We start from the raw sequence: 27,385 nt of genomic DNA, 5'->3' as shown, positions 1-27,385 counted from the left end.
ACCAAATGTTTGTGTCCTTTTTAAATTCATCTTGTTGATGTTCTAACCCTTAGTATAACTATATTCAGAGATTGGGCTACTAAGAAATAATAAGGTTATATGATGACGTGGAGCTAGTTTCTTTAGTTTTCCTTTTCACATGCTCTGAGGAAAGACCTTGGAAGGGCATAACTATTAAGAGGGCATCTGCAAACCAGCAAGAGGATCCTTACCAGAAAACAGTTATGCCAGCCCCTTGGTTTCAGATCTTCTACCCCAGAACTTTTTCTATTGTTTAAGCTGTCTAGTGTGTGGTATTTTATTATAGCAGCCCAGGCTAACTAATATAGTTGGTAAGCTCAGGGTGAATTATTTGGAGAAAAATAGTGTAAACATTGATGATGTTTGTATTCCTTTCTTTTCATTTCAATCTAGAAAAACTATCTTAGAGTCTGTATTAGTTTTGTGTAGCTGTGACAAAAATACCTGCAAGACTAACTTAAAAGAAAGATTTATTTTGGCTCTAGACAGATTTTAGTCCATACTCTTTTGTTCCTTTTGGGGGCGACTGTGATAAGCAGAACATCATGGCTGTGGGATCATGAACTATGTGGAAAAAGGCCACTCACTGTTTACTGCAAGGCAGACTGGAAGCAATGGAATGAGAGGGAGGGGTCCAGGACAGGAAGCACTGCAAGAATACTCCCCCAGGGACTTGCTTCCTTCACCTGTGCCCCACTTCTACTGTTTCTAGCACCTCCTAGAACACCAATTGGGGACCAAGCATTCAATACATAAGCCTAAGGGGGAATCATCAGTTTCAAGCCATAGCAGAGCCATTGTATAGCCAGGCCTGCATGGCAGAGGTAGTGTGTAGAAAGAGATTTGTCTTGGAAAATTGGCCATCACTCTGAAGAAGCAAATAGTAGCACCACTTTACAGAATCTAGATTTATGGGACTGACAAAACTGAGAGGAAGGCAACAACATAAGGCAGATGGAACCACAAGGAGATGCTAGGCAGTTAATTGGGGTAGTTTTATCATCATGGCAAATTGAGTGGACATTCAACCTACAGGAGTACAAAAGTTTTTAAGCCTTAGGCATGGAACTGAGCAGTTAGACTATTGCAAGATTTAGCTAATTAATAGAGTGAGTTCTCTTGATTAACTGATTCTGTTGACTAGCAAAGAAGTATTCTCACTAATTTTCACTTAGTCTTTATATAAAGTTTGTAGGCTTAATATTTATTTATTTTGAAGCTGAAAATTCTAAAGTTCAGGGAGATTAAGTATTTTTCTCAAGGTTACCTAAATAGAAAGTGGCAAAGCTGACATTTAAACGTCAGCCTGAAGGATTGCAAAAGCAGTTTACTTTTACTCCAATATACCAAGTTGTGAAATGAGAACGGACATTGGATTGGGTGTCATAACACCTGACTTCTAGTCCTAGACTCATTTGCTGTCTTTGTGACCCTGGTGATGACAACTGTATAGAACAAGATAACTCTGTCCTCAAAACTGGGCTGATATATGTCAGTTTGCTTGTTAAAAGACAATGCACTATAAGTGACAGTTGAGTGCTCAGTCCTAAATAGGACATTCATACCACCACTTCTGAGGCTCAGGGATCATTGAGGAAAAGGGAGCAGAAAGAATGTATGCACTAGAAAGTGGGGAGGGCTGTGAATACTGACTTTTGGGAACGACAGAGCCAATGTGGTCATAACCTCCTCACAGTAGCTGGGGCTGCCTGCAATGGGTCTGCACAAGACTGAGCCATCAGTAGTCAGTCATAGGTTGGAGCAGGCTCTGCTCTTCTCTAAAGAAGTCTGGCTACTGATTCCGAGGGAGAGGCGGTCATTTCTTCAGATGTGTACCCACTGAGGCATCCACCAGGCCCCAAACCCGTGATCACACAGATGATCCTGGTTAAACACTGAGGGTCAAAAGAAAATAAAAGAGGAAAAATTAATGTTTGAAAGGGAATTGTGGGGAGAAGAGATGGTTAATAGGGATGAGAAGATTGGAGAAGGGGAGGGTACGGTAATGAGTGCATTTTATAGATGTATGAAATTGTCAAAGAACAAATTCAATAAAAGTTATAAAATTTTTCAAAAGATAATGCAGTATTTTAAAATTTCTCTGTGTATATTTCTAGAAACATAAACTTTTAAAACCTACTTTTGTATAACTTAATTTTGTACCAATTATGTATTTTGTGAATCTTATGTCACCTCTAAATCTCCTGTAGTCTTTTCATTGTCCATATTCTTTTTCAAAGTGGTTTGACCAAGATAAACTTCCACATGCAGCTAGTAATAGGCTTCTAGCAATCCACTTTCCCTTAATATTATCCAATGATTGTTTCACAAATTGGGTATAGAAATGACTTGTCATAGTTGTTTAATTTCTGTTTCCCTTATAACTACTAAGATAGTGAACTATTTCATAGGTTCTCTTCTAGAACTTGCCTGTTTATATCTTTTACCTAGTTTTTGTGTTCTAAGTTTGATTTTTATCATTTACATGCAGGTAAATTTATTAGGAATTATTCAATCCCTGAACAATACATGTACTACTGTATAAATATTTCATTAACTAATATAATTTCTACATTTTTACTTTATTGATACTTTTGTGAAAACCAATAAATGGTCAATTTATATAATATCTATGTTTATTAAAAATAATGCCTATAATCACCTTTTTTGTTCTGTTATTCAGATCCTTTTTATGTGACTTTTTAAAATTTCCATTTCTACTTTTAAAAAAAAGGACTGTAGCCCTGGTTGAACTAGAACTTACTGTGTAGCCCAGGCTGGTCTTGAACTTGCAGTAATCCTCCTACCTCAGTTTCCCCTGTGCTAGGGTTATAGGGGTGAGCCACCACACCAGGCTGTGATTTCCATTTCCAATAATGATATTGAAGTCTCAGCCACAATCGTAATTGATTTAATTTTCATCATTTCTCTTAACAGTTGCTCCTCTGTCATCTTAAGGTATTTAGCACATGGTTATGTCTTGGTGATTTTTTTGTCTTATCTAATACATCTCACCTTTTTAATTCCATGTGTTTTCAGATATTATCAGTAATATTTAACTGTAGCTCTTCTAAGGAACATTTATATGATTGTTTTGAAAAACACAGTATGATAATTTCTCCTTTTGTATAAGTGTTGTGAGCTGGGGATTCAACCTAGTCTTGTACATAATGAACATGAGCTCTACCACTGAGCAATACCAGCAGTAGGAGTTTAACTCCATCATATTTATTGTGATTGGGAACATGTTTGCTGTTTTTTTTTTTTTTTTGCTTTATTAGTTGACATCAGATTGGGTCTGTTTTCTTTTTATCCTCCTAGAGATTTGAAAGTTACACATTCTATTTTTAGCTTTCAGTTGTTTGGCTACTCATAAATTAGTTTTTATGTAAGAATGTGGAACTTAAGGATAAATCATTGTTAGGTAATTTCCCATTCCAAGGAACAGAAGTCATTGAAGTATGTGTTTACAATATTGCCTTCCATGGTCTGAAGTCAATTATGGTCTTCATAAGAGGTATTTATTAGTTAGTGTTCTCATCACCGTGACAAAATGCCTGATGAGAAGCAACTTAAGGGAAAAGAGGGTTGTACAGTCTGTCATGGCAGGGGAGCATGGCAGCTCTGTGGTGGCTGGGGTGGGTGGTAGCTGGTTACATCTTTTTGGAAGAGAGAGACAGGAAGCCTTTAGGGGTATAAACTTCAAGGCCTGCTCCCCACTTCCACCTGCTAGGACTCACCTCCCAAAGCTTCCATAACCTCTCAGATAGTAGCAGTTTGGTCTCCTGCTGAGCCTACTCCCTCCAGCAAGGCCCCACAAGCCAAAGGTTCTACAATCCCCAAACCATGTCACTATCTGGACCAAGTATTCAAACCCATGAACCTATTGGGGGACATTCATTAGTTTCTCTTTTCACAGTGCTGGTGATCAAAGTCAAGGTGTTATACATGCTAACCAAGCACTCTACCACTGAACACCCCTAGCACTATTACTAACTTTTGTAATTATGTTTTAATTTTTTGTTTGTTATTGTTGTTGTTGTTGATTTGAGACAGGGTCTCTGTAGCCCCCTGGAACTCATTATGTAGACCAGGCTGGCCTCAGTCTCACAGAGAGCCACCTGCCTCTGCCTCCTGAGTGCAGAGATTAAAGGCATACACCATCATGCCCAGCTTATTCTAAATCATTATTTAACAGTTACAATAAACTTTACCATTCCATTCATGTGTTCACTTATTCAGATATCCAAGAGCCTATTACAAGCCAGAAATTTTCTAGGCACTTGGGAAACTTGAGTAACCAAGTAAACAAAAATTGCTACCTATGGTATGCCAGAGTTAGAATTGCGGGGTTTGGGGCTGGAGAGATGCCTCATCGGTTAAGAACACTGGTTGCTCTTGCAGAAGATCTGGGTTCGAATCCCAGCACCCAAATGGCAGCATAACTCCAGTTCCAGGGGATCCAATAGCCTCTTCTGTCCTCCCCGGGCATTGTATGACACGGGTGCACTTACATGCAGACAGTACACACATACACATAAAATAAAATTTAAAAAAAATTTAATTAAAAAAGAAATGTGTGGTTTGTCAACATATGTAAAGGCTAAATAATATCATAAGGGAGAATAATGATAGATGTTTTTAATAAAAAGAAGAAGCCCAAGGACTGATGCGAGGGCTCCTTGTTCAGCAGTGGTTAACAGGACTGCTGCTCTTGCAGAGCACCTAGGTTCAACTCCCAGCACCCACATTGTAGCTCACAACTGTCTGTAACTCCAGTTCCAGGGGAACCAACACCCTCTTCTGGCCTCTGCAGGCACCAGGCACACATATGGTACATGCAGACAATACTCATGTCTATATAAAAGTAAAATAAATCTTTTTATTTTTAACTACTAGAAAGGAACTGCCAGAAAAGTAGAGGAAAGTCAGGAGAAGGAGATTTGGGAAACTGAGAAAATAAATTACTTCAAGAAAAGAGAGTTACCAACTATGTCAAATGGTGTCAAATGAAAACTGAGAATTGACCTTTGGATTAAACAACAGGAGGTTATCAACAACTTTGACAAACAGTTTTAGTGGAAGGTAGAGCCTGCGTAAGTTCAAAGGAGAGTGAGAGGAAATCTGAGACAGGAACTGTAGACTGTTTTCTCCAGCAGCCTTGCTGTAAAACATAGGAAAGAAATGAAGGGGCTGAGGACTGATCACTAAATGGAAAAATAAGACAAGAGCTTTCTCAAACAGGAATAGTGAAGTGTGCATACGTGAAGGAAAGTGTTCAGTAGAGGTAGAAAGAAAAAGAATAAGGTCTTCAGTAGATGGGAAGAGGCAAGTTCTAAGCAGTGGATCACAGTGATACACTGCTCCTTAAAAATTATAGACATACACAGGTGCCAAGGATCCGAATACAGTAATTATGACTGCTAATAGTCAGATACATACAGATTAGAGGCGCATGCACCAACATCTCAGTGTTATTGCTAACTTTTTATTAGCAAAAACAATGAGTCTTTCTGTAAGAAACAGTATATTTTAAAATGGAGATCTTTTTTAAAGGTTAAAAACTCATTCAATTTTAGGCATAAAATTTTATAGCCACTTTTGAAAGAGATGTATCTTTGCTCTGGAAATTGTTATTGAGTATGTTAAAGCTGTAATGAAGTGCTTCTTCTAAAAAAATAAATATATTAAAATTTTTAAAATGTCTTCATTTATATCTTATCAGTTAAGAAATGTGAACATACTTGATAAACTGGTAAAGAACCTCATAAATGTAAGCTCCTACAACAAAACAAGTAGACTGCAAACTCTTAAGTGGTCGGTTGCTTTAGCAAGCAGTTTTCTTATTTGATCTCAGCCAGGAATACCTACTGGGTTGTCTTCAGCTGTATTTTTCTATATAGACAAATTTGCAAAGCATCAAAACATGTTACCTAGAGTACTTTGGGATTTTCCCACACTGGGAATTTGATGTCTAACCTTTCGACCACCCAGCAAGCTAAGAAAGTGTTACCTCTTTTATCTTCTTAGACTCTCAAATAAGCCTGAAGCCATATGAGAAAAACCAAACATAATACTACAGTTAACAACTTTTTTAGGTACTTGAATAGACTCTTAAGTATGTCCCATAAGATCCTTGCCCAACAGATTCTTCAATGTAAATTTAAAAGATTCTTTGGTCTTTAATGTTATTCATAAAAATGTTGGTGCAGTTGCCAACATCAGATAGGACCTATTACCTATGTTCAACTTCCTACATAAAATTGAATACATTTAGATTTTTAAAATTTTAATATTATTTGGCTTAATCAAAATAAATATCTTAAAAGGAAGCCAGTAAGAATGACTATTGTAAATTTTGGTTAATACAAAATGTTTTGTGATTTTTTCCTATTCTTCTCATTTCTGTGTTTCTTGGTTGCTGAATGGTAATGCAGTGTACACTGCTCAGTCATTGCTTCAAGCTGCATCTTTATGGTATTATCAGCTTGTAGGCATCAATTTCTCTAATTGTCTAGGAGTGAATCCTTTATCTGGCATTTAATCTTGCCTCCCTGGGAAAACCAGACCTTACCACAGAGTAAATTTTCGAATTGCTGACCTGAAGTAATGTGAGCCTGTGTCTTGGCAGTGAATCTTGCTTTCTGTTATTCATTGGAAGGATAATGATGTACTTTGTTGCCTCGAGGCCCCATTTTCACAACAGTAATAGGTAATATCTAAACACTACTTGCAAAAGGCTGCGTTTGGAAATTCCAGAATGATAATTGCGTTGACACATTATTTTTCTTCCTTTTGGAAGGCAAGGTAATTAAAAGTGCAGGCTTTTCTATTTCTAATACTCCTTAGGCTGCTCATCTCAGTTCTGTCCCAGAGGTGCTAGAGGATCCCTGCATTAACCTAAAATTGGTCATTACTCATTTTTACTAAATTATGTATACTACTGTGTATGCATTTATATGTGTGAGATGTGTGACATATGTATATACATATGTGCCTGCCTGTGTATTGGGGGGGAGAGGCCAGAAGAGGCTGTTGGGAGTCTTCCTCTATCACTCATCACCCTAGTTTTTGCAATAGTGTCTCTTACTGAACCTGAAGCCATTTCAGCTATGCTGGGGGCCATCCAGCTACTGCGATCCACCTGTCTCCACCCCAAGTGCTGGAGAGAAGGCATGCACAGTCATGCCCATGTTTTATGTGGATAGTGGAGATTTGAGCTCAGACCCTTTTGCTTTCCATAGCAAACACTTACCCACTAAGTCATTTATCCCAAGCCCCAGTACACTATTTTACAGGAATGCTTCAAACTTTTATTTCTACATAAATTCTTCAGTGTGCATGTATGTGTCTACACTCAGGTGTGCACGTGTGTTTGTGCATACATATGCACCCACCTGTATGCACCTGAGGCCAGAAGAGGACACAACTTGGGTACCGTGCTCTGTAACTCAGCTTTATCCCTGTGAGACAGGGTCTCTCACTGAATCTGGAACTATTTTGATGGCCAGCAAACCTCAGCAGTTTCTCTCCTCAGCACTAGGGTTATAAGCTTTCACATACCTGCACCCAGTTTTTAGCATGGGTGCTGGGGATTTGAACTCAGATCCTCATTCTTATGCAGCAAAAACTCTTTCGTCTACTGAGCCAGCTCCCCAGCCCCAAATTCTCCACTTTTATAAGCAGAAAAGTGAGATTAAAGATATAAAATGTAGCTCACAAATCTCTCAGTAATGAAGAAAAATTACATCTTTTTAGAGATAAAAGATTCCCTAATCATTTGTAGCAACCATGTAAAAACATTTATCATAAAATAATTTTCCAAAAAGTGTAAGATATAATTTCCTGGAGGGAGTAGTATGAAAAAGCAAATGTAAGTTCTCTGCTAGCACTAGATTTCAGTGAGTGTATCTTTCTACTACATAACCTTGTACTTACACATAATTCATGTGCCAACTCTGAGGCCCATGTTTGGGTAGTTTTCAACAGAGGTTTTGTGTTACTTCTAATATGAAATTTTTCCAGCCAAAAAATTTTGCTGCGTCTGAAAATGCTGTGGGACTGGAGATGTAGCTCAGTGGGTAGAGTGCTCGCCTAGAATACATGCGGCTTTGTGCTCAAGCCCTAGCACCACATAAAATCAAATATGCTGGTCCATGCCTGTAATCCCAGCACTTGGGAGGGGGAAACAGGTATCTATCAGAAGTTCAAGGTCATCTGTTGTTACATAGTGAATCTGAGCATCATGAGACCCTATCTCAAAAATGAAAAAAAAAAAAAATACCATGTCTACAATGGGTCACCTTGCAAAGAATAAGAGACTGCATGCAGAGTGCTCAGCCTTAAGTGGGATACCTGATTCCCACCCTCTCTTCCCAAGGCTGAGGGATCATTGTAGAAGAGGGGCAGAAAGAAACCATGTTTTCCAGACACAACAGGGCAGTTGCACACATGAACCCACGGCACTTGTGACAGCATGTACAAGACCTGATCAAGCTCAAGCCAGAGGAAATCCCAGCATCGGTGGGGGAGGTGGGCAGGAAGCCCAAGCCCTATCTGAGGAGCTTGATAGCTGCTGGAAAGGGAGAGTCACTTCTCCTTAAGGGTGTGATGCTGGTTAAGTTAACCACACTCCAAGGAATGAACCCACATCCAAGAGTATTTGGGGAATACAAATTAGGCTCCATAGGACTTAAAAAATAGAGGACTTGAAGGGGTGGGGGGTAGGAAGGTGGGGATAGATCTAAGAGGTTGAGGAGGGGGTCTGATTATGATCAAATATATTTTATGAGATTCTCGGAGTCAATAAAATATTATAATATAATAGCAATGCCTTACTATAAATGTATGGTTGCCTGCATTTTCCTGTTCTGTTAAAAATAATGGTAAAAGGTTTTTTTTTCCAATGGCTAGTTAGAATATATCCTTGTAAAGCCAAGAAATTACATTGTTGTATTACATTTAATTGGTAATATTTGTCAAAATTATATGTTATTTCATTATTTTAAAATTTGATAATGCTCTATTTTTGCTGCAGTATTTGTGAAAAAACAGCTATAGAAGTATTTTGTCAGATTTGGAAATATAAAGTTAGAGAAAGAGCAAGTGCAAGCTACATTAAAATCACACCCATTGTGGCCATGTTGAAAACTTTAGAATAGATACAATCTGCATGGGAATAAAATGTGTGGACTATTGGCCAAAGTGCATTACAGCAGTTTAGTATTCCTGAAAAACTGATGAAGGTGATATAGATGTTAACTACCATGAAGCTTTTAATTCCTACCATTTTGTATTATTTAGAAGTTACTCTAAGCCCTCCTATGTACACATTTCTAGTATTTTTCTCCCCCATCCTTTATAGTCCACGAGTTCTTGATGCGCCACAAGTTAATGTGACAGAGACTGCAAACTCTTAACCATATCTAGTAACTTCCTGCACAGTAGTTAGGATAGGGATCTCAGCTCTTCATTTTCTAGCATCGCTTACACTTGGGTGACCATGTGACTAAGCTCCCCTCAACTGAATGAGCAGAAGCAGTTTACCTCTTTTAGGCCTGGCCATATTTCACACATTTCTTTCATGATCGACCTCACTCTCCTTTGTCATTGGGAAAGGAGATACTTTTTTATGAAGGAGAGTTAAATAACTGTCAGCTAGACTAGTCTACTATATTCTTCTGGTGTGAAAGTTCGTCTTCCTGCCCACCTGTAGGTCCAGCTTTACCACAGACACCAAGACCAATATAAAAATATAAGGAGCGTCAAGTTAATGACTCACAGGCCCACTTGGGCATTGTTGGTTTAACTGGTCCCTGTGACTTAGACTCAGGTTTATACCTCATCCACTGTTCCTTGATTCCTGTCTTATACCCAGGGACCTTATGCTAATTTTCTAAAGTCTAAAATTCTTTTTCCTGACCAAGCACCCCTAGACTTGATCTATAAATCTCTGTGAATAGTGGACTGCAGCCAATTTGCATGCTGCCTGAACCCCTGAATATCAGCTGTACTCCTGGCTAAGGTGCAGGGTCTGGATCTTACACTTGGCTTGGAACTATACCAATTAAATCATGTGCTGTATCTTCCTTGCCTTTCCTGTTCTGGGTTTCATTCCCCTGGAGCAGTCCTCTGTGATGCTATGTCTACACTCCTGCCAACTTTGAGCCTGTTCCAAGTTATGTTCATATTTTCTTTTTGTCCAACAACAGCTGTTTTCCCCTGTGTTTGAACACCCAGTACCCACTCAAATTTACAAAGCTAAATTTTCCTCTTTCAGGTTTCCTAATACATAAACTGATATAATTGTCACATGATACATTGTCCATTTGTTCTTGTTATTTATGAATTATTGGATTTTATGAATCCTTTTTAGAAAGATACTGTGGATGCAAAAATAACTTTTGCAGTAGGAAAAAAAAATGAGCATGTATAGCCAACTAGAGTTTTATAAGCTCATAATACTGTTTTTAATTCAAAATATTTTAAATATATAGAAATTTCATTTTAAAATCTAAATGTGCAAGGCCAGTGTTATGGCTCAGGGGATAAAAGCATTTGCCATGTAAGCCTGAGAACCTGAGTTCAAACCCTGGAATCTAAGTAAAGGTGGAAGGAGAGAACTGAATCCACAAAGCTGTCCTCTGACCTCTTCATGTGCACACCTATACACACACACACACACACACACACACACAAATGATAGTAAAATAAAATTAAAAATCTAAATATGAAAATTTGTATGTTGTAATCATCTAGAAAGGATGCCTGAGAATTATATCTATCTTTAAGACTAAAGCTGGATTTGTGTTAGTATATCCTTGCTTATGAGATTTTTTTTTTTTACCAGAATCCTTCCTCTATTAAAATAATAAGGGGCTAGAGGCATGGCTCAGCAGTTAAGAGCACTGGCTCCTCTTGTAGATTCCATTTCCAGCACCCACATGGTGGCTAACAACCATCTGTAACTCCAGGTCCAAAGGATCTGATGTCTTCTGACCTCCTTGGGCATTGCACGATGTGGGTGCACTTACATACATACAGGCAATACACTCATACCTATAAAAAATAAAAATAAATAATAAAATGAAAAATAAATCCCCAAATCCTGTCAACAGGTAAACCTAAACCATAATCAGCATTAAAGATTCATTCAAGCAACTTTGAAAAGATAGGTACCTATAGTAGCTTGGCTGACACAGCCCCTGGGGAGCTGCAAGGCCCTCCCTGAATGACTCCAGGAAGCAGCTGAGCAGCACAGCCTGTTCTCCTGCAGCTCTGCAGAGCAGTTGAACAGCCAAATATCAGAAACTTGGCCCACTGAGGCCCCAGGAAGAAGATAGGTGTATTTGCCAACCTATCTTTGGCCCTAGAAAATAGTTGGGCAGCCTTCTCTGTGCAGCTTGGCCCTGCAAAGTCACCCACACAGATCTTAGACACTGCTTGGGACCCTATTTGTATTCTCTGGTGTGGGTTAACCCTGTGCTACTCAAAGACACTGACAGGTACTCACTTTCCTACCAGGCATGTTGCATCACACCTGCAGCCTAGCCCCTATGTGACCCACAAAAATGATGGGTACCCCAGGTCTGAAACTGGATACATGTCAGACAGAGATCCAGAAAACTGAAACCACTCAATGAGCTGTATCCAGCTGGCAGTGACAGGCCTCAGCTTCTGCAGTCAAAGTCACTGAGATGCGTACAGAAAGCCTGTGTTGATTGCAGCTAGAGAAGCCGTACATCGCACTGAAGCTGCCACCAGGAACCGAACCCAGCACAGCCTATCCACCCCTACTTTAGAACAGACGACCAGGATTAAAGATGTTTTACTACAAAAGCCACTCTATAAAGTTAGTAGAAGCAGCCAACCCACAAACTGTGTAAATCTCAACATGGGGACACCAGAAGCACAAGGAAGCAGGGTAACGTGGTGCTTCCAAACAGTCATTCTCTAACAACAGACCTCAGAGAAAAAGAGAGCAACCAGTTGCCTGAGAAAGTCACTTAATGAGATAATTAGAAGGGAATAGAGGAAAACACTCAAAATTAGGAAAACAGCTAATATGGATTAAAAATGTAGCAGAGAGAGAGAGATCACAGAAAAGATCTTCTTTTGGAGCAAAAGAATTTAAAATGCAGTTGAGAGCACAGGTAGAGATTACAGGAAAATATAGTGAAATAGTACAGGTAGTAGGAAAAATTTCTGAGCAGGAAGATAGTTCTTTCAAAATAATACAGTTAGAGAAAAAGAACAAAAGAAAATAAAATTTAAAGAATGAAGAAATTTTTCAAGACATCATTAGGTAAACATTTTGAGTGTTGCAAAAGGAGAAAGGAAAATGCATAGGAAGCTTACTGAGCAAAATAATTGCTGAAAACTCCCCACGTCCTTGAAAATAGATGCATTCATATAAGGGCTTCTTATAGTTCCAAACAACAAAAACCTTCACAAATCTTGTTATAACCAAACTGTCAAAAATGCAAAACAAAATGTTCTAAAAACAGCAAAAGAAATGCACCAAGTCACACATAAGGGAAGTCCTTCAAGACTAGCAACAGAGACTTGATCAGTGACCTTCCAGGCCAGGAGAGAATGGGACTGTATATTGTGAGGACTGAAAGAAAATACTGCCAACCAAGGGGACTTTACCCAGAAAACTGTCCTGCAGAAATAAGCTTTTGCCAAGAAAGTGAAAACAATTAATTGCTAGAATTTTTCTGGCCTTAAAAAAATGTTAGAGATAATCAGACAAGAGAAAGAAATAAATGGCATCCAAATTTGAAAAGACAGAGTCAATTAAGTCAGGATGTCACTGTCTAAGGGTAACGTGAACCTAGATGTACAAAACCCCAATAACTACACTATTAGAACTTATAAAAGTTAGTCAACCAATGAACTACAAAATGAGCATACAAATGAACATCATTGTGATATGACAGTAGTGAATTAGCTGAAATTAAAATTAAGGAAGTGCTGGGTGAGTGGTGCAGGTCTTTAATCCTAGCACTCGGGAGGCAGAGAGGCAGAGAGAGGCAGGCAGATCTCCGTGAAATCAAGGCCAGCCAGGTCTACATAGCATGTTCCAGGCAAGCTGTAGCTACAGATCAAAAATTAATTAAAATTATTAAAAAATAAAACCAAGCATGAAATTTCTGCCATGCAAGACTCAGGAACCATTGCAGAAGAGAGGTTACAAAGATTGTAGGAGCAAAAGGTGGTAGATAACCACAAGGAGACAGTTTTCCAGACATAAGAACTCACAGCAATGGTGACAGCATGCACAAGTTGCATGTAAGCTCAAACCAAACAAAATTCCAGCATAGAACTGGGGAAGTGGGTAAAAAGCCCCAATCTTAGCTGAGGACTACTGGTAACTCCTGGGAGAGAGTTGGTTTCCTTTTTTAGAATATTTTATTTATTATTTTTATTCTAAGCATATAAGTGAATTACCTGCATGTGTGTGTAAGTGCACCTGTGTTGTACAAAGCACATGGAGGTCAGAGAGGGTATTGGATACCCCTGGAACTGGAATTACAGACAGTTATTAGCCACCATATCAGTGCTAGGGATAGAACTCAGGTCTTCTGCAAGAGTAGTCAATGCTCTTAACCACTAAGCCATCTCTCTAACCTGAGAATCAGTTTTCTTTAAGGATATAATGCTAGATAGGTTAGCCAGGCTCCAGTGGATGGACCCTGATGGGCACAAACTTGAGTTTATAGGCTTTAATATATATGACAGAGTACATGGTACCCATCAAGAGGGGTGCTACTAGAGAGGTGCAGATGGATGAGGGGAGGGTCTGAATATGATCAAAATATACTGTGTGAAATTCAAAAATTCAATAAAAATATTTTTTAAAAAAACAATTACAAAACCAGCCAGTTCCAAATCAGCCTCAAAGAAAATAAAAAAGTAAAAATCTAAGACAGCCAGCTTCTTGGGAAGCAAGCGTTTGTTCCTAGAATTTAGAGTAGTGATTTTTACATCAAAAAAATAAACTCACCACATGCAAAAAAAGCAAACAAACCCAATTTCTGGAAACATCACCTTCTTTTCTTTAGTGTTTACTTCTGGTTCAATTTGCTCCCCTGGCCATTACTAAGTAAAGAGAATTTGAATGCATATTTCTTGAAAATGTCCTAGCATTGTTTATATATTATTAACATATGTGAATTTGACTTATATGCTATCTAAAATATACTTAACAAATGGTAAGACTTGACCATTAACTTGACCAAGTTATAGCAATGTTTGTTACCAAGAATAATTTCAATAGTTTCTCTAGAAGCATTTTTGGAAAATGTCATGGTAAACAACAGTAAATATAGATTTAATACTCTCAAAAAAATCAAGAAAGCAATTCCACCTACAAAAAAAAAAAAAAAACCTGAAAACAAGCACACGAAGAGCTCAAAGACTTTTACAGTGAAAACCTTAAAGAATTTATGAAAGAAATTAGAGAGAACTTGCACATAAACACAGAAAGACACGTTGTATTCATGGACTGAAAGGGTCAGTGTGGTTAATAAAATGTCCACGTTGCTAAAGTAGTATATGTTTTCAGTTCAATCCCTGTAACAGTGTCATTCTTCATAGAATTATAAAAACAATCCTAAAAAATTCCCAAATAGTCAAAAGCAATCTTGAGACAAAGAACAGAACATGAAGAACATGAACATGAACATACTACTTTACTTCAAAATATACTACAAACCTGCAGTAATAAAGAAGGCATGACATTATAAAACAGACAAGTAGACCAATGAAGCAGAATAGAGAACACAGAAGTATATGTAGCCAATTGATTTTTTGACAAAGGTACTAAGAACACAGATTAGAGAAAGGACAAACTTTCCAATAAATTATGCTGGAAATACGAAGCACGTACATGTAAATGAATGAAACTAGACTAACAGTACAAAGCCCCCAGATCACAGGAAACAAAAGCATAACTAGGCAAATGAGATTGTATCAGATAAAACATTTCTTCACAGCAAAATAAATGATCTTGAGAATGAAGGGACAGCCTACAGAATGGGATAAAATACTTGTTAGCTATTCATCTGACAAAGGGTTAGGATCCAGAATGTTTGAGGAACTCTGAAAACTCAGTATCCACTAAACACCTAATTAAGAATGGGCAGCATACTAAGTAGACACTTTTCAGGAAAAAACATACAAATAACCAAGAGGCTTATGAAAAATGCTCAGCATCAGGAATCACCAGGGAAATACAAACCTATAGTAAGCTACCACCCACTCTGAGAAGAATGTCTGTTATCAAAAGATAAGTGCCAGCAGGATGTAGAGAAAAGGGAATACTCGTGCACTACTGGTAGGAATGTAAATTTGAATAGCCATTATGGAAAAATAGTATGAAAGTTCTTCAAAATATGAGACATAGAACTACCATATGATCCAGTAATCCTGAGTATATAGCCAAAGGAAATGAAATCAGTATGGCAGAGTCACCTGCATTCCGTGTTTATTGCAGCACTATTCAGAATAGCCAAGAAATGAAACATCCTAAGTGTCTATCAACTGATGAAGATGTAAAGAAAATGTGGAGGAAAGTGAGCCCAAACACAGAGTACCACATAACCTCACTTATGTGGAATCTACAAAAGTGAATCTCATGAGTCAAAAATTGAAGAACGTTTACTAGAACCAGAGAAGCAAGTGGCAGGAGGGTTGGTTAATGGATACATGGGGTGCACTTGGAGGTGGAATAATGTTTTTTGTTCTGTAGAACTATAATTTTGGTTGGTATCAATTGAAGATGGGATATTAAGCCTGCTCTACAAAAGGAGTTTCATGCCTGGCATTGTAAACCTGGGGAGATCATAGGCCCTAGCAAAGAACCCTGTTGTTGTGTGTTAAATACTCATGCTGTCAAACAGCCTTCTCAATATTTATGTCTATACCCATAGATTTGTGTTACTCTCAACTTTGGTCAGAGAAGCCTCTTCCCAGTGGGTTAATGCAGAGACTCATAATCAGCTAAAGTACCAAGTACATGTAACTGTAAGTGCTCAGCTATGGGTGAATCATCTGTATCAGTTTCTCCCCTACCCCCAATCCAAGGCTCAGGGAACATCTTGGGGGTGGGGTGGTAAGAGCTGGCCGATGAGAAGAGCTATGAAATGCTGACTTCTGAGAATGGCATGACTGTTGCACACATCAAGTCACAGAAACTGTTTACTTGCACAAGACCCGCACAATATCAAGCCAGTCAAAATTCCAACATGATGGACAAGCTTTTAGTAGTAGATGTTTGCTGAGGAAGGGAGAGTCACTCACCTTTAGGGATATGACTGCAAGTAAGTTGCCCCTGCCTCAGTGAATGGTCTCACACCCATAGGCATATGGGCATCAGAGCAATTGGACTCTGGTTTATCAATAACAAAACAGTGGAGGACATGAAATTTGGAGGGACACAGGGTGAGAGGCACTAGAGGGAGTTGGAGGGATGTTATATTGGATGGGTATGATCGGAATACATTGTGTAAGTACAGGAAATTTTCAAAGAATAAATTAAATACTAGAAAAAGTTCAATGTCATCCCAAATAAAGTGCCAGTAGGATTTTTAAAGATAATTTGACACATTGTCCCATAGTTTGTCTAGAATAGAACATTGCATATCGGTCACCACAAATATTTTTAAAATATTGACAAAGTCCCACTTTACTTAGTGTGAAACCTACCTAAAAGATATACTGAGTAAAATACTATGCCATTTGACCCAGCTCTAAGTGACACATCTACAGTGGAACCTCTACACCTAAGGCTCATGGAGCATAGTAGAACAGGGAGTTGAGAGAGTACTAATGCATCTCTCAATTCTCCCCAGTGATGCTTCCCCACGCAAGAGAGAAATTAATACAGAAAGCCACAACTGGCCAAAGTGTAGAGAATAAGAGACTGCAGAGTGCATGTCTCTGGATAGGACTTCTCTATTAAACCTCACCCACCCAGGGCTCAGGGACCATTGTGGAAGTGGGGGTGCAAAGAGTGTAAGAGCCAGGGGTGGCACATGACCATAAGGCAGCAGAGTGCTCCAGGCTTCTGGGAACTTGCTCATATGAACCTACAGCAATGGTGACAGCATACACGAGACCCATGCAAACTCAAGCAGACAAAAACCCAGCATAAAATTAGGAAAATGGACAGGAGGCCCCAATCTTATTCGAGGAACTATTGGCATCTGATCACTGCTGGATGAGGGACAGTTAGTCTTCTTTAAGGGTGTGGTACTAGATAGGCTGACAAGGCTCCAATGAATGAACTCACACTGAGGGACATCTGTGTACACAAATTTGACATGATGGGCTTTAACATGTATGACAGAATGCATGAAATCTGGTGGGGGTATGGGCGGTGTACAGATAGTGGAGGAGGGTTAAATATGATTAAGATAAATTGTATGAAATGTACAAACATTCAATTAAAATAAATATTAAAAAGAAAAAGTATGGCATTTGGTAGAGACAAATTAATCAGTGGGAGAAAATAAGTTTAAAAACCAATCCAAGGTTGAGAGAAGCACTAAATCTGAATGTAAGCATAAACATTTACATGGCTGTTAACACACATGAACTCACATCAGCTCTGGTTACCCACATATGCCCTCCACAAGGCCAAAAGTTACGAATTCCAGCATGGAAGGGGAATGCTCCTGGTGCCTACCTTACTGAGGGGTTCATGGAAGTTGGCTACTAAGGGACAGAGTCACTTTATTTTGGGTGAGCAGACGTTGGTTGGTTATCCATATGCCATATCCATGTAATGGGCAGCACTAATTTGACTTAACTGGCTTATATTAAAAAAAAAACAAACCTGAGGCTAGAAGAGAGATATGTTGAAAGGGAAGTGGGGGAACTGGAGCAAGAGAGTGGGGACAGATATGACTGAGATACATTGTATACATGTGCGAGCTTTTAAAAAAATGTATTCTTTATGTGTTTGAGTGTATTGCCTGCATGTATGTAAGTGTACCTGTGCTATACAAAGCCCTTGGAGGTCAGAAGAGGGTGTTGGATCACCTGGAACTGGAGTTAGAGACTGTTTTTAGTTGTCATGTGAGTGTTGAGAATCAACCCAGGTCCTCTGCAAGTGCTCTTAACTGTGGAGCCAGCCCTCCAGCCCTCCAATGTATGAACTTTCAGCAACAACAATAAAGAGATTGATTACCTGTGGTGCTGTCCATCCCATTCTTCAATCTGAGAAGCCTGATCCTCTTAGATGGCTACCAGGCTGTTCTGTAATATCAGTTTACTGAGACAGTGTAGGGAGATTGTTCTTCACTTTTATCAGCCTGTGTCATTTGAGCAATAGCAGTGTGCTTTATTAGACTGTGTGACTTGTACTAAATTGGACTGAGGCAATGGAGGAAACCAGGCAGTACCAGGAAGCTTTGAAATGCCAGGCTCTGGTTATCTCTCTTAAAAAAAATTATTGTTATTTTTATTTTATGTGTATGAGTATATTCCCTTCATGTATTTGCACCTGTGTCATGCAGTACCCACAGAGGTCAGAAGATGGTGTCAGATCCCCGGAACTGGAGTTACAGACAGTTGTCAGCCACCGTGTGGGTGCTGGGAATCGAACCCATGTTCTCTGCAAGAGCAGCCAGTGCTTTTACCCACTGAGACATCTTTCCAGCTGCTGTTTATCTCTTTATACATAAATCATGTTTTTCTCTTTTAGGTTATAATGTTTTCTGTAGAGCATAAACCATTTCCAAAGGCCTTAGCACACCATCTTTAAGGTGATTCTAACTATACTGATGGCATCGACTAATGCTAGTATCAAAAATAATGGGTACTTATGCTGAGGCAACAGAGTGGGGATCTCAAGGTAAAATTTTCATGAAAGGCTTTAAAAACTTGATGTGGTGGTTTTAATGAGGAATGTCCCCAAATGCATCAAGAACTTGAATATTTCTCCTTATTGGTGGCACTGTTTGCAGATGTTTAGGAGATTGTGGCCTTGCTGGAGGAAGCATGTCGCTGGGAGGTGGACTTTGTCCCCTTTCCAGTTCCACACTCTCTGCACATACTTGAAGATTTGAGAGCTCAGCTCTGCTCCTCCTGCTGTGCCTCCCATGCCATGTTGGACTCTTATCTCCTAGAACCATAAGCCCAGTAAACTTTTCCTTCTACAAGATGCCCTTTTTAAAAAAATCACAGCAACAGAAAAGTAACTAATACATCTGGTAAGATTTCTTCTCTGGTGGTTAAGGAATGCAGACTTCTCTACAGTTTACTTGTTTCATTGAATTTTAGTGCAGAATGAATTAGAGGCAAAATTCAGGATATCACAGTAAAGCTGTAGGGAAGAAGTATTGAGTTCTTGAACAAAGGTAATAGCTGTGGGTGGAGATGAGAAATCTGAGGGGTACTTAACACCTTGTTAATTGGTTGTTATCAAAGGTACAAGAGTGAAGTTGTCAACATATGCTCATAAAAAGTGGGTCATATTTCCAGCCACAGTGGTCAAGCATGTTTTCGGCATGCTGGGGCAGTTAATAGACTTAAGGAAAGAAAGCTTGATGAGAAAACACAGGCACCTTGGGAGCAGTAGCACCAACAGAAGCAGAAGGCAGAGGATGAAGTTCATATCAAGTCATAGCAAAAAACTGTGATTTACTTTGCCAAATGGGAACATGGCTTCAGACTGATGCACAAATAGTGGGAGCTCAGGCCAGAGTGGTCACCCTTGTAATTCGGAGGAGATAAATATGGGTGATTGACATTGCCCTTAGGCACATTGAAATGGACTAGCAAGAAAAAACCAGAAGTGAACTGATCACAGACAAAATTGGTTTCCCTGCCCGGAAAGAAAGAAGTCTTTTGGATATATGTATACAAGGAAAGATGGTAGTCTTATCCCTTAAACTGTTCAGGAAGATTGCTACTCATAATTATCATTGAGTTGTTTAGTGTCCTGTGTCCTGCTATTTAATATACTACTGAGCCCTACTTTGTGTTTGGTACCTGGCTTTGTTAACTTTCTGAAATACCTTTTCCTTTGTGTCCTTGTTATACTTCAGGATCTTCTAAAACCTTTGTTTTCTGTCACATTTAATTCAGTGCATTAGTCTAGCATCAGAAATTGTTACTAACTGGTGTTCATGCAAATCATGGTTTTCACTCCCCCCCCCAAATAAGAAATAGCTTATTGAACCAAATATGAGTGACAGTGGTCTGGGAGCATGGGTTCAGGTTGCCTCAAGTAATTTGTTCCAGTGTGGAAGTGGTTACATGAAAATTTGTAATCACAGAACCAAAGAAAATCATAAATCAGGGCATTCTAAATACATCAGTGGAAACATCAGGTAGGTAGGTTTACAGCAAAGCAGAAAAAATTCTGCTATAGGACTTAGATTTTGCCTGATGATATTCTTAGCCTTTGTGTTAGTAGAAGCTCATGATCTGCTGAGAATACATGCCTAGAGTTAAATGGGTTGGTCATAAAAATGTGGGGGCATACACAGAGTGGACATTAAATAGCGATTAAGGGGGCTAAGCATAGCTAATTAGCTGAATGTGCAACATCCCCACTCTCCACAATTGTGAAGTTCCAATCAGTAAATCAGCCTTGTTTTAATATAGGTGTGAACTTTTTTCTATGAACTTTAGTTTACACAGGAAATGTCTTTCCTTCACTCTTATATGAATACAAATCCTTTGCTTCAGGAAGACCATTACCAGACAGAGATAGAGTTTCCCTGTAGCCCCAGCTGGCCTGGAACTCACTGTGTAAACTAGGCTGGCCTTTAACTCACAGAGATCTGCCTGCCTCTGCCTCCTGAGTGCTGGGATTGAAGGTGTGCACCATAATGCCCAACTCAAATATACTTTTTAAATGTAGCTTCCTGACATTAAAATTTGCATTTTCTTCTTACTAAGGCCTTTTTTATTTTTATTTTTTAATTATGCATTTATGTATGAGTTTTTGCATATGAGTACAGTGCTCTTGGAGACCACAAGAGGGCAACAGATTCCCTGGGGCTTGAGTAACAGGCTGTTGTGAGTTGGCTGATTGTAAATTGTAAATGCTGGGAACCAAACTTAGGTCCTCACAGACCTCTGAGCCATCTGTCCAGCCCCTACCAAGCCCTTCTTAACCACAGCATATACTGCTTTTCTTTTTGAATAGTCCCCTGCCTCCACATTTGTACCCTTTTAATCACAAGTAGTGCGTGTTCTTCCTTGTAGATTCCTTAAGACATAGATGATGTATTCCATTGCTCACACACATTAAAAAGTAGGGAAGCAAGTTCACGATATTACTTGAGGTTACCTAGCAATACATGCAAGGCCCTTCTTTTGATCCCCAGGTGGGGAAAACAGGGTATGAAACATTTTTTTTAGTATTGATTTGCCTGCTTTTAAAAAAAACTATTTTTATAGGGGCTGGAGAGATGGCTCAGTGGTTAAGAGCACTGACTGCTCTTGCAGAGGACCCAGGTTCGATTCTCAGCACCCACATGATAGCTACAAACCATCCTTAATGCCAGTTCCAGGAGAATCCGATGCCCTCTTCTGACCTCCGCGGCATTGCATGACACGGGGCACTCACATACAAGCAGGCAATACACGCATACACATAAAATAAAAATAATAAAATATTTTTAAAAATTTTTTTATATATTTTCATTTTAAATTGTATGTGTGTATTACCTGTGTGTGTAAGTGGACCCATGTTATGTAGTGCCCACAGAAATCAGAAGAGTGTGTCAGATACCCTGGAACTAGAGTTACAGATTGTTGTTAGCCACCATGTGGGTGCTGGGACTCCAACCTGGGTCCTCTGCAAGAGCAGCCAGTGCTCTTCCATGCTGAGCCATCTCTCCAGACTCTGGTTTGACTACTTTCATGGTTTGAAAACTCTTAGACTTCAGAGATGGAAAAGGTTAATCATATCTTTCGCTTTTCATCTAATAGAATGAAATTTGAAATAAAAAGTGTACTTTCTTTACAGAAAATTATTTTAGATTACTTTCTTATGGCTTCCCAATAATGTACCTAAATAATTTTAATAGTTTGTACACAATCTGTATTACAACTTCATTACCAAAAGTAAAAACAGTAAAGATAATAAGCTTTTCATCCTAAGTAAGATTTTTTTCTAATATATAGAATAGTGGTATGTGAAAACGTCATTAATTATAATCATGTAAATAACTTTATTGGCAGCAACTTAATAGTATCTATAGAAAGACTATTTCACCAATTAATTCTTGTGGGAATTCATCCCAAGGTACTATTTGTGGATATTGTTAACTACTATCAAGCCTAATTTGTCTACAAGGAAAAATCTTGAAGGAAATTGAAGACCCTCACCATCCACATTCATACCTCCACCTAATCCTATTAATTTTGGCTCTGGCAAAGATGAGTATGATCATGGGTGGTTAGCTACTGCAGTGATATATAGTCATCAACTTCAGCTCCAAGCTGAACATTACTGCTCTATGGTTTCTGTCATGATAGTCATGACCTGCAACCTTTCATGATTTTAGTTTCTTCTTAGAAAATTCATAGGCATCAGTGAATAGGCTTTTAAGCAAGTAAGTCCATAGAGTCCATATTAGCATTCCGCAAGTACTGATGCTCTATCTGAAGATGCCAGTGGCTCTTTAAATTAATGTTTTCTGCAACTAAAACTCCAAAAACGCTCCCTTTTTTAAGGGGTGGCAGTTTAAAATTCTTTGATAATTTAATATCATTTAGAGTAAGATCTTTCAAACATTAAAAATTCAGTTTATTAATGTGAATATTTTCTTTTTGAAATTATTTATGTTCTGCAGAAGGCAGAATGTTTTCACACTTCTATATTTACTTGGGTAATTCACTTTTATTAGATTTGAAAATATTTCTTAAAGGTGGCATTGTTTCTCACAGATAAAATTTTCCTGCCTTCTTAACCTTAGGTTGCTATTGGCAGAACAGATAGTGAAGATTTGGACCTCTGTGCTACGTCTCGAGAAAGACGTTTTCGTTTATTTGCTTCTATAGAATGTGAAGGGCAGTTATTTATGACTCCATATGATTTTATTTTGGCTGTTACAACAGATGAGCCCAAAGGTAAGTAAAAATGTTAAATTGCTTTCATAATTTATCTTTGGTATCATAATAATTTTCAAAAGCCTCCAAAATTAATAATAAGAGTACTAAATACTCAGGGTTTCTGGCAAGATTAAGTGGATGGATGGCAGTAAAAATGAAGTTTGAGGAGAAAAATCTCTACTTTGTAAAAGTATGAAGCAGTATAAATATTTTAGAATGCCTTAAAAAAGTAATGTCATATGTCAAAATGCAATGTATGTGATATGCAGTGCTTCCAGACTGATACTCTTATAAACCCTTTTTATATCTCTTTTTGCAGATTTTTTAATTGCTCCCTCTTCCTCATAAATCAAACTTAAAAAAAATCTTTATTCATCATAAGAAACTAATATTCTGGCTAATAGTTCTTTTTTATATATCTTGAATACTTATTAGAAAAACAAGTATGTCTGTTTCGTTACTTGGATTTTGAAATTAAGAGTACCTATTATACACTGGGAGTGATGGTGCCAACCTTTAATCCCAACACTTGGCGGAAGCAGGAGAATCTCTGTGATATTGAGGCCAGCCTGGTCTCCATAGTGAGTTCCAGGTAGGAAACACTATACAAAAAAAAAAAAAAAAAAAAAAAAGTACCTGTTAGTTCTTGTGTCCAAATGAATAGAGTAACTTAGACTTGGTCAAGAATTCTGACCTATCTCTTCTGCATTTTTGATAGCTCCTGTTGTGTAATGATGGGCTAGTTCTTCCTCACTTCTCTTTATGAGAGCAGTAGCTTTCAGACCTTTTGGCATTTTGCATATTCTTAATAAGAGTCAGCACAGATTGCTGTGTCTGTTTTTTTTTATAATCTGTTATAATCTGTTATAATCTGTTCTTTTCCATGAAGTGTCTCTAATGAAAATCCACAGCTGTAGGTGGTAGGAAAAGGGAACACTAGTTCTGTATTCTTTTCTCATATCTGTGGGTATTCTCTTTTGAGTCACAACTTTGTTAGTGGCATTTCAGGCTTTCAAACTCTCCAAAGATGGCAGTGAAAGATTAAGTACTATGAAGGAGTTTAAGCAAGATTAACTGGATAGTTGTCTGTAAGAACAAGGTTTGAGAAGAAAAAATTAGCAGTATTTAAATTTTGGTGTAATGTATTAGATATACATCTAATATGTAAAAGATGTGGCAGTTGGATTTGTCTCATTTCAGTTCACAGGACGGTAACTCGCTAAAAATCAGTGTTTCAAATAATAAACTGTTTGGCCAGTGTTTGCTTGCCCTTATTTACACAAGAACAATTCCAGACATTTTTTTTCATTAAGGAAAAACCAAACTTTAAAATAAGTCCTCAACAATTTGACAAACTTTTGCATACTACTTTTTAATGTTCCCCTTTCCCTCAGGGGTAAGCATTGGACCCAGGCCCTAGGCATCCTGGGCCAATGCTTTACCTCTGACCTATCCCCAACCCTTAATGAATTAACTTTTGATGCTTGAATTATTTTTAATGACGATCAGGGAAGAGGTCTGAATAGACATATGTATTTGGGATTCATCTGTACAAGATTAGTAATTAATGCTATGTGTGTGTTGAAATTGCCCAGAGAAACACTGTAGTATAATATACATAACCATCGACCAATCCTTGAGGAACCCTACACGTTAAAAGATGAGATGCAAAGACTGGATGCATGTGAGTGGAATACTCCTGAGAAGTCAAATGTGATGAAGACAGAGCAGTATCCATTAGATTTAGTAATAAGAAGGTTGCTGGGGGAAACTAGAAGAGATGCAGACCACAAGTATCAAGATGTTTGGCTCAGAGAGAAAGGAAATGTAGCTGGAATGGCACATGAGGTAGAGGCTCAGTCATGCAAGATTTTAAGACTTTAAAAAGGACTTCTGAGCAGAAATAAAATCAAGCAAGTGCTGGTGTATTCCTAGTAGCCACTTTAGAGAAGGCTGACAATTCAGTAGGGCTCTTTTTAAAAGTACTTTGAAGGCTATGTAAGAACTATAGTCCCTTTATTTAATTGACTTGTTATAATATGGGTTATTCATTATTAAGTTTTATTTTTAAATTTTTTACTAAGTTTATTTAAAAATAATAGTAGCCTTGTGAAGAATTTTTGAGAATAAATTGTACATGATAAGTAAGCTTGCAACCAGTTTTGGTTTCTGTCATCACTATTATCACTTGAATTCAGTCAAGATTTTGTAATGTATATGTTTATTGAGCTTTTGTGTGTTTCATACAATAAATCTTAATCAGATTTAGATCCCTCCCCCATACACACTCCCCCATATAACCCCCCACCAAATTTCATGCTTTTTGTCATATATATTAAGGCCTATCCCATCAAGCATTTGTACCCAGATGTCCCTTGGTGCAAGTTCATCTGCTGGAGTCTAGTCAGCCTATCTAGAGTCACTCTCTTAAAGAAGATCAACTCCCCCTCACCCTGAAGTAATCAGCTGCTAATAGTTCCTTGACTAGTGATATTATGATGACATTCAATATTTGTTTAATGGTTATAGTTCAAATAAATGTTAATTGTAAAAATATATCTGTTCATTACAACCTTTTAAAACCTCTTGCTCTTTAAAATACAATGTAGAAGGTAAATTTCCTTTAGAACTAAAATTTGTAATTAGTTACTTTCCTAGAGCATTGAGAATCTTCTTAACTTATGTATTTTTAAATATACTGTTTAAAATGTATTTGAGAGGTACAAAATGTATCATAAATATGATGACCATTAGCCTACAGCTTGAGAAATAAAATAATTCTAATTAAAGACTCTCCACTTGTTATGTTTATATATGCAGTAACTTCATATGAAATAACGAATTTAGAAAGGCAGACAGTTCTTTGAAGAATAATCTTAATGACTCTTATTTTAAAAGCTAATAACATTGAACATAGTATATTTCCAGCAGAATGCATATGTCTTTTTTGAATAATCTACCACAGAACCCTCATAAACCCTACAAAACTCAAGAGTAAATCTAACTTCCTCTTTGGTTAAATAGTTTCTGTGCATTACATAAGAACATTTACATGCATTTGTACCGTGTATTTTTTTTCTTCTGTATTTCAAGAATGGTTACTCTCATTGTGTTCACCAAAAAGAATCATTGCAGTATCATAATTAAGGTTCTTAAGTCAAGTTCCTGTGACTTCATTTTCTTGATTACCTATTCATATAAACTGTCTCAGTAAAAGAAAGATTTTCTTATGAAATGGAGGAGAAATCCATCTCCAAGAAAAATTAGTTTCCAAATTTCGAGTTAGTGTATTGCCCTAAAAATAGAGGTGTATAGCAAAGTGCTTTGCTTATAATTTTGAGTTGCTTGATATATTATTAATTTTACAGAAATAGCACTATTTGCCAGGTAGAAGCAAATAATGGTTGTCAGCCCGTTTTCCTAATGTAACTGTCATAGAACTTACATAGTGACCACAAGACAATTCTTAGCATTTTTAAAAATACTTCATTTATTATTTTTATTTAATGTGTATGCATATTGCCTGCATGTAGGTAAGTGCACCCGTGTCGTGCAGTGCCTGTGGAGGACAGAAGAGGCTGTCAGATCCCCTGGAATTGGAGTTACGCACAGTTGTTAGCTGCCATGTGGGTGCTGGGATTCGAACCCAGGCCTTCTGCAAGAACAACCAGTGTTTTTAACCACTGAGCCATCTCTCCAGCCCCAATTCTTAGCATTTCTAATAGTCAAATCTGAGCAGGAGAAATAGCAATGCCGACTGCAAGCTTGTCTATTTGAGATCTTCGGGAATTTAAAGAAGAATCAGAGAAAGAAAATGATATTTTATTCAACTATAACACTCTTGCCCCAAAATACTTCTAGAAAAGCCATAAGGAGAAAGAATGCAATGGGATAAGAAGTCTCCTTTCACTTTGCCAGTTCATCATCTCTTCTTCTTTTTGCCTCTATCAGTATTTATCCTAAACATACCTCACCTATGAAATATTTTCAGAAATATTTTCATGGATATTTCAGAAATATTAATGCATCCTATTCCAGTATTAATATTTTGTCAATATCATCATTTGTACTCTCAGTCCAATATAATATTTAGGATAAGGTAACTTAAACTTACCTTCTTAATACAGAAGGTCCCGACCATAACATGGTTATGCAAAAGCATTTCTCATAGCATTACTATTATTTATTATTAACTTCACACTACTTAAAAACAAGTAGATAACATGAAATAAATCATACCTTAGCTTCAAATCTTGAGGTTAAAAATGTTTTCCTTTTGAAAATA

At 37.9% G+C, this 27,385-nt stretch overlaps 1 protein-coding gene across 2 annotated transcripts in view; it reads left to right on the top strand.

Moving 5' to 3' along the window:
* The window catches only part of Micu3 (mitochondrial calcium uptake family member 3), a gene marked incomplete in the record, with an annotated part of 89,576 nt that overhangs the window by 15,888 nt on the left and 46,303 nt on the right, over nt 1-27,385 (top strand). For both annotated transcript variants that reach the window (XM_029569032.1, XM_008844520.3), the window contains 1 exon segment: nt 22,965-23,118. In XM_029569032.1, the coding sequence (XP_029424892.1) occupies nt 22,965-23,118 (154 nt within the window).

Source organism: Nannospalax galili, unplaced genomic scaffold, assembly GCF_000622305.1.
Source record: "Nannospalax galili isolate Female #2095 unplaced genomic scaffold, S.galili_v1.0 scaffold242, whole genome shotgun sequence".
NCBI classification, from domain to species: Eukaryota; Metazoa; Chordata; class Mammalia; order Rodentia; family Spalacidae; genus Nannospalax; species Nannospalax galili.
This window is presented reverse-complemented; position numbering and strand designations above follow the sequence as displayed.